The 13061-nt window shown below is 41.5% G+C and overlaps 1 protein-coding gene across 1 annotated transcript in view; it reads right to left on the bottom strand.

Moving 5' to 3' along the window:
* Positions 1–1330: 1330 nt before the first annotated feature.
* The window catches only part of FAM120C (family with sequence similarity 120C), a 106465-nt gene continuing 94734 nt past the window's right edge, over positions 1331–13061 (bottom strand). Inside the window, exons 13-17 of the mRNA XM_008589943.1 lie at positions 12394–12603; positions 11049–11250; positions 8854–8992; positions 8412–8469; positions 1331–6358 (exon numbers count right to left, since the gene is read on the bottom strand). Coding sequence (XP_008588165.1) covers positions 6164–6358; positions 8412–8469; positions 8854–8992; positions 11049–11250; positions 12394–12603 — 804 coding nt within the window. The 3' untranslated portion in view covers positions 1331–6163. The remainder of the gene's footprint in view (positions 6359–8411; positions 8470–8853; positions 8993–11048; positions 11251–12393; positions 12604–13061) is intronic.

The raw sequence follows: 13061 nt of genomic DNA, 5'->3' as shown, positions 1-13061 counted from the left end.
AAGCAGTAAGTTAAGAATGCCCTAGAGTCCTGGTTTCAGACTCTGCTCCAAGCATCCCTCAAAGGTGACTCAGAGCTCAATTTTTTTTCAGACTCCACTTTTAAAACACACTTACATGAATATCATTCAGGGGTGAACCTTCATACTCTGTGTTTTTGACACCAACACATCCTTTGCCTCAAAAGTTTATAATCTGCTTTGTTCCAAAGAACATTTTCAAAGGTGTTCTAGCCGGCCTTGATTTATTCATTAAACATCTACCAAGTGCATGCTGTGTAGTAGGTGCCAAGAGTACAGAGTTGGTCTAGCACAGTCATTGCTCTCAAGTGTAATTTAGAGGCAGATATGCAGCAAGGTGCTATAGAGGCTGGCTGTGATGAGTGTATACAGGGATCCCTAGCTGGAGATCAGGAAAAGAATCATAAAGATATGAGCTGAATCTTGAAGGGGAAAGTCGAGACTGCAACAAAGACAAAGGGGAGAGAGGCATTCTAAGCCATGGTATAAGCTAATGAAAAGAAATGGATATTAATAGCTTAATGTGTATGGGATGCAGTTTATTATTGCTGGAGTGGGATAGGGGAGGTAGGAAATGAGGCTAGAGAAGTGGTCAGGGGCCAGATCATGAAGGAGCTGTAGAAGTTGGGGAGCAGAGTGTTAGAAGGACAGATTACTCTGGAAGTGGATAAGCATGGTAGATTAAAGCAACGGTTCTTAACTTTCTCTTGTCATAGATTCCTTTAAGAACACACACAAAGGTACAGGCCCTTTCACTGGAAAAAGGGACATACACACAGACACAAAATGTTGCTTATAATTGGTTAGGAGTAAGACAGGGGAGCAACTGCAGCAGTCCAGGTGAGAGATGATGAGGCCTGAACCAGGCCACAGGAGCAGGGACAGAGGAGACAGATGTGAGAAATAGAAATATAGTTGAGTGTTACCAACAGATCTTGTCACCAACTGGATTTGAGAAATGAGGGAAAGACAAAAGTCTAGGATAACTAATGCTCAGGTTGGTTTGTGGTTTAGGCAATTGAGTAGAAGGTAGCATCACTCATGCAGAGGACCAGACCTCGTAAGAAAGGATGGGTTTGGTTTGGGAAATGTTGAGACAAAGGTGCCTTTAGAACACCCAAATAAAGAAGTTAACCAGGAAGCTAAATAAATATGCTCTTCCTTTTGATGATTCTTGTACTGGGTCTCTTGCCGATACTCTCCAAAGACTCCTAAATCTCTGTGCAACACTTCTGAATTGAGACAAGTATATCCCCCATTTGCTAAAAGGGCTTCAGAGATGGGAGAAGAAAGCAAACTTCACACACCCAAAATTATTTCACAATTTCTTTACTAAAAGAATAGACTTTTATTAAGCTCTGTAAGTTTCTTTCCGTCCGCATTAACAGAACAACAGATCAATTTCCATCACAAAACAACTCCTGAGACATTCTTATTCCTTTCTGAAACACTTCCATTAACTCCTACAGTTTCCCCAAAGAAGCATCCATTCAAACTTACATTAATAAACTATGGAGCTTTTGTGGTGAGGTGGGCCAAAAAGGCAGGGAATCTGGAATCTGGGAGTGGGAAAGAGATATATATTTTATCCATCCACTAAACACACTGTCAACAGCACAGGAGAGGAGATAGTAACACAGAAAAAACAATGAAAGAATTTTTTTACTTTTGTCAATAACATCATTTATCGGGGAGCACTAAAAATCACTGACTCCTTGCAGTTAGTTTCTTTACCTAGTGTGTTATTCTAAAAATAGAATAGGATAGAATAGAATAAAATAAAAAGTAGGAGGGGAAGTGCCTTCTGGGAAGTAATTAACATGAAGTCATCAGATTTGGTAGGGTTATGAGAGATTAATAAAATCTGAAATATTTAACTTGCTTCATCTACATGAAAATTCACTAGTCATTAGTTACTACCAACACAGACAAAAAGAGCATCTATAAAAGTACAGGGGCAATGTCAACAGCTGAAATGGGCACCCTAGCACAAGGGATATTTTATTTTGCTTTTAACTTGGAAACGATGATTTTGTAAAAAAGTGACGTTATTTTCTTAGAACATCAAAATAACCTCTGACAACATTGAAGATAATTAGTAGTAACAGGGGAATAGGTGCACTAAGTTCTCTAGCTGCACCAGCAGATTACAGCAATAAGCCAAGGAAAAAAAAATAGAAAGTCAAATAAGATGCCAAAGTCACAGGAGGGAGAAAAATATACGGTGAAACATCATGGAACAGTGAAAACTCACCCACCCACCTACCCTGAACCCCAAGCATATTTAGGAAATATGCACCAGGAAGTGAACAATTATAATGATTAAACCTTAGCAAAATTATACTAACTACTTTAAACTGTGGTCCACCTGTATTGTCATTTCAAAAGGGGTGGGGGGTGAGGGGGGGTGTCTTAGCGGCTGAATTGGTAGCACTGACATGCCCATAGGAGCCTTCTATGGTTCCAAAGGACTTAATCACTATAAACAAACAGCTATTCCTACATTCTTTCTACCTTAAATAAGCATTCCTGTCCCCCTCCTCCCACCTTAACCACCTTCCCTAATTCCTTGTCCGGCTGTTTTTCTCAGTGGTCAAAAAAAGTTAGTGTGACTTGGCCAACAATGTCAGAAAATCAACATGGAAACATAAATGTCACTAACCAAAGCAAGTATCACTTCTTGGGCTTTAGAGTCTACCTGAAGTCCTACTGGCTCAGAATGAAAATGATGCAAGCGAGTAGAAGTATGTCAGGTCTGGTCCAGACCAGACTGGCCACTGAATAACGGTAGGAGTTACAGGCTGAGCCCAAGACACATCTGCAGAAATCAAGAACTGCAAGTCCTTGGGGGTCAGTAGCTATACACAACCAGGGTGTTTTTGCTTGTGGCCCTACAAGGTAAAGAGGTCATTTCTGGGGGTGCCCATATGACTTTGTTCAAGAGAGACCACATCACAGTCAGAAATGGAACCTCAAGTGAAGGATGACAGTCTCTTCAAGAGGTACAGCAAAGATCAGAGCCCACCTTCCCCAATTTGTCCTCCCATTAGAAAAAGTTCATTGCCCAATAATGTACCTTTGTTTTTCTGGATTGTAAGTTGTACATTTTGGCCGATGAATTAAAATATATGAACAGCATTTTATGGTTCTTTCTTGTAACCTTCCAAACCCAAAATGCTGAATCCAAATAAAGTCAAGGTTGAAGGTGAGCCACTTGTTTCCCCCTGGGCCAGGCTAGGGGAAAGTAGAAGTGTGTGGAAAGGAGAAAAGCAAGCCTTTCGGCAAACTGGAATCATCCCTGTCAAAGCAGCAATTTTACCTTTCACAGTGAAATTAAGAACTCTTAATGCTGTGAAAGTTAACAATACTGTCATCTGATTGTGTCAGATTCAAGATGCACAGAAATAGCAACTAAAAAAAATACCACTTAACTCCAAGTACATTCTATTAGAAAATGAACATATATATATATTCACTCATCCCTCCATGGCTCCAGAAAGAGATTCCCAAGCCATTTAAATTTACTACTGATTCCCCCCGCCTTGCTGGACAGAAGTCCTAACCTTCAAGATGTTGTGAAAGACTGGGCAGGTCCAAGAGGAGTCCAAATTAGGGAGCTGATTCCAAGGAGGAAGTTTTATATGCTTTGCTCCTGCTTATATCTAGCTAGGTATACACTCTCGTCATTCTTTGGTTTACGTAAGAAGTACCTGGGCAGGGGCAAGGCATTCCAGCGCTTCCTCCCCCTGCAAATTGTGGGTTCTCTTAAAATAGGACAGACTAGGATTAAACAGTCCGAGACTGTTTTTAATTTCTCATGGTGCAGTCATTTTAAGTAGACAGTAAACAAATAGCATTCTGGTTGTCTGGAAAAAAAATCATCAAGGACCTGCTGTGGAGTGGGGTTTTTCAAAAAGAGAACCCTGCTAGAAGTAGAAGTCTAGTCAGTTGTATTCTTGTAGAAATGTTACTTCTTGGGCAAGAACATCACAAAGCCCAAAAGGAAGTGTGTGAGTCTAAAATACTCAATTCCTTAATGAAGACATAATGCTAATTTGTTGCAAGCCATTTTTCCATCCCTCATACTTAGGCTGCCCAAAGAGGGAAACTGGAAATGCAAGGTTGTCTCAAGATCTTTACAACGGTTAATTTTCTTCAGCAAAAGATTTTCCATTTTCCATTGTTTCCAGCTTTTAGTGGAGATATTATGGTGACTGAATTTTGTGCATATTGCTTGGATAAAAACTTGAAACACTGTTAATGTCAAGTTTAGTCTGCTAAACTGGGAATAACCCATGTACTTTGTTGCTAACGTTTTTCTTTTTACGATACTAAATCATTTTACAATAAACTGTCATGATAGAAGAAAAAAGTATCTCCAGCAAGGAGGAACAGCCTCTTTATCCTAGGTAGATCCTGGCCTCACAGGGGGCTGAGATTCTTTTACAGAATACTTCTCAAGGCCCAGGCCAGCATCCTCTGAAGTCTTCTTTGCAAAGCAAATGAAAAGATCCTATAGTCAAAATGTCAATGAACAAATGAAACAATCTAGGCATGTAAAGTCAAATTGTCAATTTTCTCATTCCTCCCTATCCCATCTTTCCAATGCTAGTCCTCTCTCCTTCAGGAATTCTTGTCAATCAATATTAGCTTGAAGCCTCACCTGAATTTGACCCTGAAGTTCCAGAAGAGATTTCCTCCAAATTGGCTGAAAGCTCTTTCAAATGGTAATCACCTCCCATCCCCTTTTTCTCTTCAAACCTTCATAAGTAAATACCCACCTCTTTCCAATCCCACTCCAACCTCCTGTTTTCACCATATGGGATGGGAGGGCTCTGTTCAAGATTAATCTTGTAACAATCCAAGTGTTTGTTGTTCTGAACAGTCAATCTCTGGAAAGTACTTTTTGTCTGATTTAGAGTAGCCCATCTTCTCATAATTGTGACGGGCCATGACTTAGTAAGGATTTCAGATTTTAAGTGTGGTCTTTGAAACCCACCACTCCATAGCAGTGGAAGGATTTCTGGGAAATTCAGTAAATCCTCTGGGACATCACCATATATGTATGTATGTATGTATGTGTATACATGTACATACATACACACACACACACACACACACACACACACACACACACACACATATATATAAAATATGTATAGATAAATAGATCTGTCTCTTTATACAAAGGGTATGTGTATGCATTTAGATACACACATTCATATACACGCCCACCCATAAACCTACACATGTGCACGTGTGCGTGCACACACACACACACACACAATCAGAGTCTTCTGAGTCTCTTTCGTACTCAGTTTCACTACAGTAATTCCCACCCTTTCAGGGTATAGTCAGCAGGAATGGGCAAACTGCACCACATCTATTTTACAAACAATGCACGGGTTGAAAGGCAGGAAAAATCTGCCCAGTACTTTTCTGACTCACTTGAATCCCCCAGTACAAAGGCCATTGGTAGTTTTTTTTTTTTTTTTAAGTGTATAAAATAAAAAATAAAATAAAATAAAATAACCAATACTACCTCACTTCCCTGAAAACATCTACCTATCTGATTGTCAGACCAGAGCTAGAGGCTGTGGTACAAAATACTGGGGTAGGAGAGTTGGGAGAAAGAATGAAAAAGAGGTGGATATTAATTATGTATCAAGGCCCCACCACTTCAAAGAGAAAAAAAAACAAGTCGGAAAGCCATAGACAGCTGTCCCTACAACCCCATCCATAGGTTTATCGCATAGGTCTGTAAATGAGTATCATGATAAATACTCAGAAACCCAAAGCTGAAACTTCTCTAATAGGACTTTATGTGATGACACCCAATTTCTGACAGTTAGTGCCTTACTGGGCTTCCAGGGGAGATAAAGAGAATATTAGTGCTATATATTCACTTTAAGAATAGGAGCTAGTCTTGTTGCTGTTCATCTTTGAAATTCCCCAGAAGCAGACTACTAAGTCTGGAGGCCCACAAAAAGACAGGGAAGGGGAAAAGATGGACAACGTAGGACGGCTCATCAAAATCCTGGATAAACACAGGGTAAGCATTTATATCCTCCTCTAACTTGGGCCTAGAATCAGAAAAGTATAAGTTTTCCCCTCTTCTTGATCTGGTGAAGCCATCTTCAGCTTGTCATTCCTCTTTCCGTTGTGCCATAGTTTCTAGCTTTTGCTCTTGGAAGTTGTTTTTTTCCCCATTCTTCATGGGGAGGTAGTGGTTATCATTATTACACATGTTGCTGTCTCTAGATAAGGCACATTGTGATGGAGCTGGAAGATGAGGATCACTCTTCTCTTCCTTGATCAATGCGCCACTGTTTCCATTTACCTGTGAGGGGGACCAACCTTGATTAAGCTCTGTCAAAAACAGAAATCCTCAGTGAAAATAGTGATCCCAAATTGGCTGACCTTTCCCAAGCATGTTCATAAGCTAGCCTGAGGAAGCTGTTTCAGTTCTTCAAAATTACCAGAAAGCCTAAAGCTTGTTGATACCTAGTACATTATGATAGTGTCCTGAGAACTTAGGTTGACCACAGATGTATCTGACTGAAATCTAATGGCAACGATACATAATAATGACATTTTTCTCCTGTTTAAAGTGGGAAATAATAAATACTTCACAAGGTATTTATGTGGTTCCAATGAGCTCATATACTTATGAGAGACTGGAAAAGAATAAGTGCATAATTATCATGATAATTATTTCTTCTCACTGTAAATCAGTACTTTATCTCTTACTCTCATTCCCTCTCCCCCACTGTAGCATATCCACATAGCTATTTCTGTGATCTTAGTTAGTGTGAGTCAACCACTGAAAGGTGGATTTATTCTTATTGTACCCAAAATATCATTTTTCAGACTATATACCTGATGATCAGACCCTGAATTATGGTGAATTCACCAAGGCTATACCACTGGAGGAAAATGAAGGAGAACACCTGTTAACGATGGATGTACTCTTGCTCTCCAGGATTTAGACTATCAGCAGAAATGCAAATAGACGGGGTCAGCAAGAATTCACAAAGCTCAACCGCAAACCACAGACTTCCCATTGAGTTATCTAGGAGACGGGGAGGTGTGGGAGGGGCTTACAGCTGGCTAAAACATATATAATACATGCTTGGAAGACAATAAAGTTGCTTAGTGTGTGCGCTAAGCCCCAGAACTTTGTGTCTGGTTTCTGGTTGCCCACCTCCCTAGGCAGCAGCCCCTAGCTCAAGGTGTGCCCTAAGCAACTCACCTCGCTGCACTCTCTTGGCAGGGCTGCGTGCGGCCCTGCTCCCTGGGGGACTCCTGGCAGAGGCTACTTGTAGTCCTGCTTCCTGAGACCCCCAGGACCAAGAGAAAGGTGCATACCACTTTATGGGAGCCTACCTGGTTGACTAGTTTTCCTTCTAGGTGCAGTCTTTTTTACTGTACTGAGCGGCTTCTGGAAAAAGCTGAGAAGCTTTGAAAAAATCCCGAAGTCTCTACTCTTTAGCTGTGGAATGCATTATAAAATGCTTTGTGTGGGGGACTTATTCTAGTTCTATTTTTGTCTCAAAATAACATTAAAGCAAATTTATATTCTTTTAGAAAACATTAGATAATGGGGATTAACACGGATGTAGTAAGGCTAGCTGTATACAGGAGAGCAGATTTAGCATTAAGAACTGACAACAAAATTGCCTAGGATTAGAAAATACATGTAAAATGTCTAGTAGAAGGGGCTTGGTAAAAAGTAGGCACTCAAGAAATGGTAGCTGCTGTACTATGAGGAGCCTAGCAGTTTAAGTCCAGTACCAGATTTTGGATCACAATAAGAATAGGTCCTCACAGTCTATATTTGGGGGTGGGGGATGGGTAGGAGGAAGGGGCATGTCTAATGAGAACCAGTGGGAACTGTGATAGAATTTAAGGTGTAGATTAGAAGAAAGTTTAAGACCTTTCTGAGTCATTAGGAATAAGCAGAATAACAATGCCCCTCTCCGTATATTAAGCAAAGGCAAAAGTCCAATTTTCTATGCATCTCTGGTGGCCCCTCAGAAGCTTAGGCAGGCTACAGGCAATCTCACTGTTAGTTTCACTCTGGACCCTTCCTGGCTGCATTTAGCACATACTATGTTAGGCATAGGTCTTCAGGACACGGTACCAGGTTTCTATCTTGCGGGCTCACTCAGGGAAAAGGATGAGACTCTGCAGCCCTGTGGGAACAGCTCTAGGCATGCTAACTTTCACTAGATCACCACAGAGCAGGGGGAGGAAATCAAATGCCTGGAGAAACTGTGAAAGCTCCCCTAAGGAGCTCAGGTTTCCATGCCTGATCTGATCTCATGAAATTTAGCTGAAAAGGCAAGAGGTATCAAACAGAAGCTAGATAATCTCAAAAAAAAGATGCTTACTTGTCTGTTTCCTTTTTTGTGTCCTTTGGGTCCTCTACCAATCTGTTCTTTTCCAGGCCTTTAGCAAGTGGGAGAAAAAGTGACCATGAGAAACATATAAAGCCCATACCCCTTTTCACTTGGTTAACTACTCACCTCCTCTAGGAAGTGTAACCCTCTCAAGTTAGATGCCCCTCCTCTGTGTTGCCACTATAAACGTCTACCTATGTTATTTCTATATTATATTGAATTGTTCTGTGTCCCATGTCCTCTTCTAGGGCAAAAATGCTTTTTCATCAAGGCAGGGCACTTTTTATATGTTTGCTGAACTAAACTGAAAACTGGCTTTAAAAATGGAAAATTAGTTAATACCTCTTACCTTAGTAGAGGATTCAATAGCTGGGCATTTTCCCAAGGGCACCTTGATTGACACTAGCTCATACCAACCTATCTGAATACATACCCCTTTCCTGGCCCACCGACAGAAACCACTTGCATGCCAAAGGATCCTCGACCCCTGGAAGATCTGCTGCCAGCCCACTGGCCCACGACCATCCCAGCAATCTCCAGTTTTCCTCCTTGGGGTGGGATTGGATGGAGACCTGGCAAGAGAGGGAAAATGGCAGTAATGAATGGTAAGCGCAAGGTAAGACAAGAGGTGGAACAAAAGATTCTACAGCCCACCTACTCTTATTTTCCTTTTCTCTCTGATAAAAAGACTCCATGATAACAACAAAGGGTCATGATGGAAGCAAATTTAGGGGGAGGAGGTTGAAAATGGAAGCAAATTTAGGGGGAGGGGATTGAAGATATGAAGAAAGTACATATCCACTTTCACAAGTAGGGTGTGGGGTAATTCCTTTTTCAACTACAGAGCACGGCACATAGTAGGATTTCAATATTTGTTGAGAGAATGAAGGTCTTAAAATCTAGTTACTGGAGAATTATAGGTCCACATAACTTTTGACACACATACATATAACTACACACTTCAGGATTAGCCAAACAAAAAAACTAAACTGAAAATAACAAAATTAAACAAACAGTAATTTATAATTAAAAGACAAGAATAGCAATAGTTGAAATTGAGAACCAATTCAAGATGGCATAATATCTTCTTAAAACAGAGGAAATTCCAACTCTGTGTGAGCTCACAAGTACAGTTGAATTTTGTAATTTGGCACAAAAGTAAGCCTTCAGAGAATATAGAGTTCTAGTAGGCCTTTAATTTCAGTTTATGGAAAGAAACTAAACGTTAACAACTCTTAACTCATTTAGCAAGTCGTTAGTAAAGAGCCCTACGTTTATATAAAAATGAGAATCCAAGGAACTAGGGTGCTAGCTACTCCTAAGAGGGACAAAAAAAGACTTGCATTTAGGGATCCTATTGTGTCCTTTCAGGTGCCTTCTCATGAACCACCTGGTTACAGTAACTGGAGACTGTCTTCTGAGACAATAAAATCAACATACAAAGAATCAGAAAAGTAATCTGTAAAGTCACCATCAAGGGATGGAATGGCTGGCTTCCTGGTTTATAAGACTTGATCATTACATGACTGAACAGGGAGTTACCAGAGCAGACTTTCACACTGCTCATCTAAGTCCAGCCTTAAGCTAAACATCCATACCGAATTTTGTGACTCTGAAAGACTAACCTCAACTCCCGCCTTTATTATTTCTTTTTTTTTTTTTTTGAGACCTGCCGCACCGTGCTCAGCCAGTGAGCGCTGTGAGCGCACCGGTCATCCCTATATAGGATCCGAACCCGCGGCAGGAGCGCTGCTGCGCTCCCAGCGCCGCACTCTCCTGAGTGCGCCACGGGCTCAGCCCCACCTTTATTATTTCTAAAGCGAGGAGCAATAGACAACAAGCACCTTCAGCCACAGCAATGACACTCTTACCTGATCACAGAATCTTGCTATTTTGAGATGTAAAACGTCCTCATTAAAATATCCTATTTCATCAGGGACAGGTTATCTGAATTATCAGGATCAGTATCTGAGCAAGCTAAGCATGATGCCTATTCTTTATTAAGTGCAAGCTCAGGTTTCACTGTAATTTATAGATATGTGTATGTATAACTATGTATATGTGTATGTGTGTGTATTTGTTTTCCCCACCAAACTGAAACCCTCTGGGGGACATGGATGGTGACTTATTTATCTCCATGCTTCTGGAGCTGAAGGAAGGGAAATGTGTCAGGACTACCCCAGAGTGGAAACGGGTACATCAAGCTGTCGTCTGCCAACACTGGCCATTTACTCCCATTGCTCTTCCTGCAAGCTCCTGAGAGCATATAGGGAACGAATGAACTAATAGCAACTAGGAAGATACAGCTCATATGAATTACAGTTCTCAAAAGTAGTAAAGTGGCTCTTGGTTTTCTCATCAGTCATCTCATGAGTTCGTTTGGTAAGAGTCAAATCCCTGGGGACCAGCCAACTCTATGGAGAGTGGTTTTGGGAAGTCAATGGACTTTCTTCCCTGGTACATCTCTCCATCTCAATAAGCTGCTCTTCAAACTACCAAAACACAGCATAGAGAGTAAATGAGATCAGATATGTGTGAAACTGTTGATTCTGTAGCCGGCAATAATTACTGGATGTGTTATTGTAAGATAAATTGAGAATGGCAAATAACTCATTCTTCGGTACTGACCTGCAAACCCCCGGCTCCTTCCTTGAGGGGGAGGTGGCATTGATCCCATGGCTCGGGAATAAAGTGAAACAGGGTAGACAGAGGGCACCACGGGAGGCACAAAAGTAGGTGATGGAAGTAGAGCAGAAGGCGGTGGATGATTCATGTTGACTCCTTCAAGGATACTCTGTCTCATCTTTTCCACTTTGGTTGCCAGATCAGCCTTCAAATGAGGAACAGAAAAATAATAGTAGCTTCCATTTTTCAAACGTCTCCCATGCTTTAGGTTTAGTATTGAGCACTCTAGGTACGGTCTTTAAATTCTATTCCCATTAAGAGAATTGAGGCCTGGAATTAAATGGCTGAAGGCTAAACACTCAGGAAGCCTGTCTGGACCCAAAGCCACTACTCTTCACATAATAACACATTACCATCACATTAGTTCTGACCAAGGGCTTGGGAGGCACACTGACTAGGTCAAGGAAAATAAATATAACAGTAAAGATTTACTGACAGTCCGTTACATTGCCAGCAACAGGCTGGGTCATTTTTAAAGGAGAGGTGAGAGAACAAAACCCTGATATATACAAAGCCTTTTAACCTTCTCCCCCATACCCAGGATCAGAGATCCCGAGCTCTGTCTCTAGTCCAGAGGTTAGCAAACTTCTTCTGAAAACGGTCAGATAGTACATGTTTTAGGCTTTGTAGGCCGTATTGTCTCTGTTCCAACTATTCCACTCTGCCACTGTAGCATAAAAACAGTCATTGGTAGCATGTAAATGAATGAATGTGGCTGTGTTCCAATAAAATTTTATTTACAAAAATGAGGGGTGGGCTCTGTTACAAAAAACAGGAGGAAGGCTGGGTAGTTTGCCGACCCCTGCTCTAGTCATTCCCCACAAATGGATAAAGGAGTAAGCAAGGGTCCCTTTCCCTTGCCTTCCCTCATCTTTCCCAAGGGTTCATTGCAAAAAACCTCTGCTTCTACTTTGTTGTCTACTTTACCACCCTCTTCTATTTCCATAGTTCCTTTATAAAAAATATCATCACTTGTAAAAGTTGACTTACAGCTTTTGTAAACAAGGGAAATGAAATCCTCGGAGCTGGAGGAAAGGCACATAGTACACTGTATCTGAGTATTCCATGCTAAGCTCATAAAAAACTTTCCAACATATGATTTTGTAACATGTACATATCAGACTATGGGCCTTTGGGACCACTGTTGACTAAGTTGGGTTAAGTTCAGACACAGTCTTCCACTTCTGCTCCCTCCCTCCCCAGTGTCTTAGCTCCTTTCCCCTCCCTGCCTATTCCTCCCCACAGCATATCAGAGTTGGCCCTTAGCAGCTTCCTGACATGCTGGTACCTGGCCATCACAGAGCTCAACCAGGGACACTCGCTCTCGGCCTGCTTTAATTAGCTTGCTCTGGAACAGCTTGCCATCGAAGTAAATCCAGGGGCAGCAGTGCTCCCAAGGGACTGGCTGGCCACAGGCATCATTAGCAAACAGAGCGGTGTCGACCCCACTCATGAAGAGGGCAGCAAGCTGGATCCCTCGGGCATCCAGTTTCTCAATCTGAAACCACCACAGAAGAAAAATTACTATTAAGAAACTACTATTATGGGCCGGCCTGTGGCTCACTCGGGAGAGTGCGGTGCTGACAGCACCAGGGCCGCAGGTTCGGATCCCATATAGGGATGGCCGGTTGGCTCACTGGCTGAGCGTGGTGCTGACAACACCAAGTCAAGGGTTAAGATCCCCTTACCGGTCATCTTTAAAAAAAAAAAAAAAAAAAAGAAAAAAAGAAACTACTATTATTAATAACATTTACTCTTATTGCTGTCATGATGACTGTTCCAGTTAAATTTGAATACGTTATCCTTCAATATACACATTTGAGTGCATAAGCAGCTTCTATCTGTCTTTCCCTGAAATAATTTGAAAGATGCTCATTACCACGTTAAAAAGACACCAACTTAGGCCGGCCCGTGGCTCACTCGGTAGAGTGCGGTGCTGATAACACCAAGGCCACG

This window comes from Galeopterus variegatus, unplaced genomic scaffold, assembly GCF_000696425.1.
Source record: "Galeopterus variegatus unplaced genomic scaffold, G_variegatus-3.0.2 Scaffold5771, whole genome shotgun sequence".
Lineage (NCBI taxonomy): Eukaryota > Metazoa > Chordata > Mammalia > Dermoptera > Cynocephalidae > Galeopterus > Galeopterus variegatus.
This window is presented reverse-complemented; position numbering and strand designations above follow the sequence as displayed.